Source organism: Camelina sativa, chromosome 12 (assembly GCF_000633955.1).
Source record: "Camelina sativa cultivar DH55 chromosome 12, Cs, whole genome shotgun sequence".
Taxonomy (NCBI): domain Eukaryota; kingdom Viridiplantae; phylum Streptophyta; class Magnoliopsida; order Brassicales; family Brassicaceae; genus Camelina; species Camelina sativa.
The window spans coordinates 12,650,004-12,656,606 of NC_025696.1; the positions used below are offsets into that span (position 1 = coordinate 12,650,004).

The 6,603-nt window shown below is 39.5% G+C and overlaps 2 protein-coding genes across 2 annotated transcripts in view; both read left to right on the forward strand.

Moving 5' to 3' along the window:
* Nucleotides 1-194, forward strand: part of LOC104733446 (tripeptidyl-peptidase 2) — a gene marked incomplete in the record, with an annotated part of 6,247 nt that extends 6,053 nt beyond the window's left edge. The window contains 1 exon segment of the mRNA XM_010450849.2: nucleotides 24-194.
* On the forward strand, nucleotides 41-4,499 carry LOC104718255 (tripeptidyl-peptidase 2). Its single transcript, XM_019234068.1, has 16 exons — nucleotides 41-194; nucleotides 702-830; nucleotides 916-1,016; nucleotides 1,108-1,225; nucleotides 1,456-1,535; nucleotides 1,746-1,812; nucleotides 2,008-2,090; nucleotides 2,185-2,236; nucleotides 2,317-2,448; nucleotides 2,627-2,698; nucleotides 2,852-2,944; nucleotides 3,075-3,170; nucleotides 3,345-3,443; nucleotides 3,572-3,664; nucleotides 3,874-4,035; nucleotides 4,122-4,499. Exons 1-16 carry the CDS (start codon nucleotides 123-125, stop codon nucleotides 4,278-4,280), a joined length of 1,608 nt encoding a protein of 535 aa, XP_019089613.1. The 5' UTR covers nucleotides 41-122; the 3' UTR covers nucleotides 4,281-4,499.

A 6,603-nucleotide genomic window follows, 5' to 3' on the forward strand; every position in this document is an offset into this window, starting at 1 on the left:
TCTAATCTTTACTTAATTTGCAGCTTTGCCCATTGCGAAGGCCTATCAAGTGGGAGAGCGCATCAACTTTCGCATCTCCATCTGCTAAAAGCTTTACGTTTCCTGTGTTTAGTGGTCAAACGATGGAACTAGCTATAGCTCAGTTCTGGTCAAGTGGCCTTGGGAGTCGTGAACCGACTATCGTTGACTTTGAGGTAGGAACTGAGAATTATGTGTGTAAATATATATGCTGTTAAGGCTGTTGCAAAAGTCATGTCAAATGCTTGTGTTGTTTTGTCTTTTGTGTCATCCTGTTCTGATAAAACTCTACTTTTTAGTTTAGATCTGTTGTCCCATTATTTTTGTCCTACTGGTTTGCTGACTTCCCTTGTCATACTAGTTTATCTTTTGGCCCACGTTAATGCATTGCATATTTCTTTCTGCAATTTGGTTCCCTTATCCAATTTTTAGCCTCACTTTAGTTGGATGTTAGGTCTCTAGTTAAGCAATAATCACTCCTGTTTGTGCATTCTCGTTTAAGAATGGTTTTGGAAACGAATTACAGGTAAATAATAGTTAAAATGTTTTAGGTCAATCTTCATGCTGTGACACCTATATTATGAGAAAAGTTCTATGTTCAGTTCGCTCACGAGTACCAACTATATTGAGGACATAGTGACTTGTTAGAAATGAGTTGACGGAAGTTATGTGTGGTACTTTAGATTGCATTTCATGGAATTGGTGTCGATAAAGAAGAACTGTTACTTGATGGAAGTGAAGCACCAATAAAAGTTGAAGCTGAAGCTCTGTTGGCATCTGAAAAACTCGTTCCCATAGCTGTTCTGAACAAGGTGCGGTGTATTTAAAGATGGCATCTTCTCCTTTTCCTTTAATTTCTTGTAGAATTGCTTCTGGACAGTTTTTTTTTAACTGCAGATTCGAGTTCCGTATCAACCAATTGATGCACAACTGAAGACTTTATCAACTAGCCGTGATAGGCTACTGTCGGGAAAACAAATACTAGCATTGACATTAACGTGGGTTTTGCTTCTGCGATCTTGCTTTTGTTGCTTACCTATCTCTTTATCAATTTCCAAATGAGCAATTCTCATCCTTCTGTTTCTGCAGCTACAAGTTCAAATTAGAAGATGCAGCTGAAGTGAAACCGTATATACCGTTATTGAACAATCGCATATATGACACAAAATTTGAGTCCCAGTTTTATATGATCTCTGATGCCAATAAGGTACTCTTCAAACTGCCACTTAATAGGATGGGTACAAGAATAGATAAGCTTGTAATTCTCATTTGCATTGTCAACCACAAACCTGATACATTAACAAAGTTAATGAATTCCGAGCTCGGTTATGTACTATGAAAACGCTTTTCTGTTTTCGTGTCTAGCAAATTTGGTTATTTTTCTACTAAATCATAGTTTTTTTCTTGCCTTAACACACTGTCTTTGCATACTTTCAGCGTGTATATGCAACGGGTGATGTTTATCCTGAATCTTCTAAACTTCCGAAGGGAGAATATAAACTTCAGCTGTATCTGAGGTGTGTGCTTCATCTTTGATGGTTGCAGTTTGTTTTAAAATTTGAAGAGTATAGTTTGTACAGACTAATCTACAGGCTGAATTGATCTCCTTAACATGTTCGGTTGACAAGTTCCTGTAGACTATTTTTTTTTTATGGTTGACAACGTTGTTTCACAGTGCATATTTACGTATTTAGTCGTCTACTCTAAAAGCTAATTGTTTTCACCAGGCATGAAAATGTGCAGCTGCTGGAAAAGTTGAAGCAGCTCATTTTGTTTATCGAAAGAAATGTGGGGGTAAGATTGTGAATTGTGTTACGTTATACTTTATTTTGAAAAGCTAGATGTGATTTTTCAGATTAAAAACAAAAAAAAGAAATTCCGGAACAGAGTTGATTTTTTGCGTGTTTTCTGATGTCAATATATATCATTTTTCCAACCTTAGAATTCATGAAGAGTTAATTTTTTCCATCTAATTTGCTGGTGGTGCAGGAGGTTCGGCTGAACTTACATTCTGAACCAGATGGTCCAATCACAGGAAATGGTGCCTTTAAGTCCTCTCTTCTAATGCCAGGGTACTTTTTTGGCTCACTTACCAGTTTAAACTTGTGTGGCTGCTGCGGTGGTTGTTCTCTGGATGTGTTTCTCACCTTATTTATCACCCTGCAGGGTGAAGGAAGCGTTTTATCTGGGCCCACCAACAAAGGACAAGCTACCCAAGGTTTAGTAGATAGTTGACAAGTATAGTTATTGTTCTGATGCATATATCTCTCAAATGTACACTCTTAATTTCGCCTGCAGAACTCTCCCCAAGGATCTGTGTTGGTGGGAGAAATCTCATATGGGAAACTGTCGTTTGATGATAAAGAAGGGAAGAATCCAAAGGATAATCCTGTATCTTATCCGATATCATATGTGGTTCCACCAAATAAGGTATCTAAAAAACTCATTTTTGGTCTTGTTTGCCTGGTAGCATAGGCTTGTGATTCATGACGCAGTAATGCAAGAAAATCTGGCTACAGGAGCTTAATATTTTTGTGTTTAGCCTGATCTAGTTGTTTCCTTGTACTCCATATCTTCTAACTTATTTATTTACTTCTTTATTCTACAGCCTGAGGAAGATAAAAAGGCATCTTCTGCTTCAAATTGCTCTAAATCAGTATCAGAACGCTTGGAACAAGAGGTATAATTTGCAGAAGCATGTTTCATATTGGCTCTTTGTCAGCTTTGTGGGTCATTCTATATGTAAATGAATCAAGTACTGCTGGTCAATATTGAGGGGTTTTCTTTTCTATTTTTGGAACTGTTTTACGAAGCCACTATCTTTTGTGATCAGGTTCGTGACACAAAGATTAAATTTCTCGGGAGCCTGAAACAAGAAACCGAGGAAGAGCGTTCAGAGTGGAGAAAGTTGTGTGCCTGTCTCAAGGTTTGCCAACTAAAGGCTTTTCTTTTTCGTTTAAGCAATGATTTGTGCCAATTTAAGTTTGAAAGTTTTGAAAAGGGTATGCAAATCTGAAGTACGGTTAGATTAACTTGAGCATTATGTTCCTTGGCAGTCTGAATACCCAAATTATACTCCATTACTAGCTAAGATCCTGGAAGGTTTGCTCTCTCGGTCTGATGCTGGGGACAAAATCAGCCACCACGAAGAGGTAAATTTTCAAATGAGTTACTATCCAAATTGTGCACTACTCTCTCTAATCATACATTAAACAGAATAATTAAAGTTAAAACAACGAGCAGCCTCTGACAAACTCTCAAGCGTTTGTAAGATGGTCAGGGAAATAAACATGTAAGCTGAATATCCCTTCGTTTTGTTTTTGCAGATTATAGAAGCTGCAAACGAAGTAGTACGCAGTGTTGACGAAGATGAGTTAGCAAGATTCTTGCAACAAAAAAGTGAACCAGAAGATGAGGAAGCAGAGGTTTGATATTATTTGATTCATTGCGTTTTCTTACAAAGTTGGTTTTTTTTTAAGAGTATTTTCTCAACTATTTCCTTGCTTTCTTTACGAGTTTGATAACAACACCTACTGTGTTATTTCTGAATTAGATTTTGAAGAAAAAAATGGAAATGACACGTGATCAACTGACAGAGGCACTATACCAGAAAGGGTTAGCAATGGCAAGAATTGAGAATTTGAAGGTAAGACCAACAATTAACTTACATATCTCCTGGTTAACTGTTAATTAGTCTATCTGACTAGAAGAGAGGAACATGTTAGTAGTGGTGATTGACTGATTTATGCATGTGATAGTTGATGAGTATAGCGTTAGAAGAACTACAAATAGTGTTGTCATTAGCATTTTTTTTATAACTTATATTGGGAAATGACACCGCTCAATTGTTTGCAGGGTGAGAAGGGAGATGAAGGAGAAGAGGAAAGTAGCCAGAAGGATAAATTCGAGGAGAATTTCAAAGAACTGACAAAATGGGTAGACGTGAAATCATCGAAGTTTGGCACTCTCACTGTTCTAAGAGAGAAACGGCTCTCACGACTCGGGACCGCGTTGAAGGTAAACACGTCAATATATTCTCTAGACGTACCAAGAAACTGCAAATGATGCTCATCACTGATCCACATGACTGATAATGATTTCAGGTACTTGATGAATTGATCCAAAACGAGAGCGAGATTGCGAATAAGAAACTCTATGAAATGAGACTGGGTCTGCTGGAGGAACTAGGTTGGAGCCATTTGGTAACATATGAGAAGCAATGGATGCAGGTTCGGTTCCCTACAAGTTTACCCCTCTTTTAGTAGTTGTTGTTGGTAAGTGCTTGTTCAATAAAAAGCTTGTCCAGAACGTAGTGTGCTAAGTTCTTGTCCAATAAAAAGCTTGTCCAGAACATTTAATTCCATTATTTTCCCAAACTACTGTTTTATTTTGTAGTCTTTATAAACTGTATGTTCTTGGTCTATATTGTGAAACATTTTTCGGTTGTGAATCAATAAAATTATAGATCAATTTTACTATTAGTGTAAATGTGGAATCTTGCTCCTTCCAATAAAAGTGATCGAGAGATGAACAAGCTTTTTGTTGACTTCTTCCATAAAGTACTCATAGCATGATGTCATGATGTATAACAAGTTAATATTATCCATGCCATTACCACCGAATTTCTAATCGTGCATTAATAAGATGTGTATTCGCGCTGGCTAAGAGATTATGTGACTAATCGGATAAGTTAATCTTTATCTCTAAGGAATGATGATAAGTAAGATAGTCGCATAAAATAGGGTCTCCATAAAACAAGCGAGTAACGACGACCAAATACACTCAGATATTGTTATCGTTTATCAAAATCTCCACTATTGACCAGTCTGGCATCGTTATAGAAGACTTTTGATCCTGTATTTGTTGTTAGGATTCTTTCTTTTTTTTTTTTTTTTTTTTTTTNNNNAAGATTGGCGCAAACAAGCCAATGTGGATGCGGTGATTGGATGCGGTGAAGTACGAGCACGCCGTGCAAGATTATCCGCATTACCATTCTGGGAGCGAGGGACGTAAACCAAGGAGAAAGAGGCAAACTCCTCCTTATCCATCTGTATGTCCTCCAAATACGGTGTGAAAGCTGGCCACTCAGAGGGTGAAGACACCATCTTCACTAAATCGGAGCAGTCGGTGAGGAAAACAACTGATTGATTATCCGCTCCAATCATACAACGCATAGCCCAAATAAGGGCCTCAACCTCAGCGTGAAGAGGAGATAGACTACGGCGATGGTTAGCAGCACCCTTAGTAGGGGCATCACCCAAGGGCGAAGTACAAAACCATCCTCTACCCGCAAAACGATCTGTTGCTTTCCAAGAGCCATCTACAAAACACATATAGCTCGATGGAGATCTAGGGATTCCTAAACCCCCACTGACGCAATGTCCTATCACCCCAGAGATCTCCGGGGTACATGCCATATCATCCACTTGAGCCAAGGCCCAGGCTTTCGCCTCATCCTCTGCTAAACGCAATATGGCTAAGGAATTGGAATCAAGGTTACCAAAGAGCTTATCATTACGCGCTTTCCAGATATACCACAGAATCCAAGGGAAAAATTCATAGTCCGGCACATTTTTGAAGCGCCAATAAAGAAAATCCATATTTGTGAAAACTGACTCCGAAGGAAATGAGCCCGGACTCGTCGGGAAGCGCGACAAGGCCCAAACTTGCCTAGCTGGTGGACAGGTAAAGAGAGTATGATTTATCGTCTCCTCTTGATAACCACACAGACCACACGTGGCATCACAACTCATACCACGTTTGCGTAGATTCGCCGTAACCGCAACACAACCGGAAAGCACTTGCCACATGAAATGACGGAGCTTTGGTGGACATTTGATCTTCCAGACGAAGGCCTGCAGCGGCACAATATCGGGTCCAAATACCTTCGACTCAGGAAAAGCCGTTTTATTGGACCGAAGAGCATGATATCCTGACTTAACCGAATATTTACCAGACTTAGTAAAGTGCCAGCCCAAGAGATCCGGAGCATCCGGTTGTCGCAATGGCAAGGCGGAAATTATAGCAACATCTTCCGGTACAAAAGTAGCCGTAAGTTGAGCCATATCCCAGGAATTAGAATTCCTGTCAATAAAATTTGTAACTCGGAGCAAGGGATCAAAAGGTAACCCTGTGCTTAGTGCTGGTCTCGGGGATTGAGCAGGGATCCATGGGTCAGTCCATACAGAGATGGAAGCACCAGATCCTACCCGTTTAATAAGTCCTTTATTAACCAGAGAGCGAGCAGAAATCATACTCCGCCACCCGTAGGATGGAGAATAAGATTTGATTAGATCCAAAGGATCAGAATGCCGATAATAACATCCTTTAAAAACTCGTGCAAAAAGTGAGTCCGGTACTGTGATCAAACGCCATAGCTGTTTTGCCAGCAGCGCAGTGTTATAATCATCCAAACATCGAAAACCAAGACCCCCTATATCTTTACCATGACAAAGTTTATCCCACGCGACCCAATGTAACCCGCGTGATTGACCGGACGAGCTCCACCAGAAATTAGAGATCGCGCTAGTCAATTTCCTCGTAACCGTCTTAGGCAGACGGAAACACGACATAACAAAAGTAGGA

What these genes read in the sequence shown, in the direction of transcription:
- LOC104718255 (XM_019234068.1), top strand. Translation starts at nt 123, where the DNA reads ATGGAACTAGCTATAGCTCAGTTCTGGTCAAGTGGCCTTGGGAGTCGT. An exon ending in ATGTGGTTCCACCAAATAAG is followed by an intron (nt 2,449 to 2,626) that starts GTATCTAAAAAA and finishes TTTATTCTACAG; the next exon opens with CCTGAGGAAGATAAAAAGGC. An exon ending in AGTTGTGTGCCTGTCTCAAG is followed by an intron (nt 2,945 to 3,074) that starts GTTTGCCAACTA and finishes GTTCCTTGGCAG; the next exon opens with TCTGAATACCCAAATTATAC.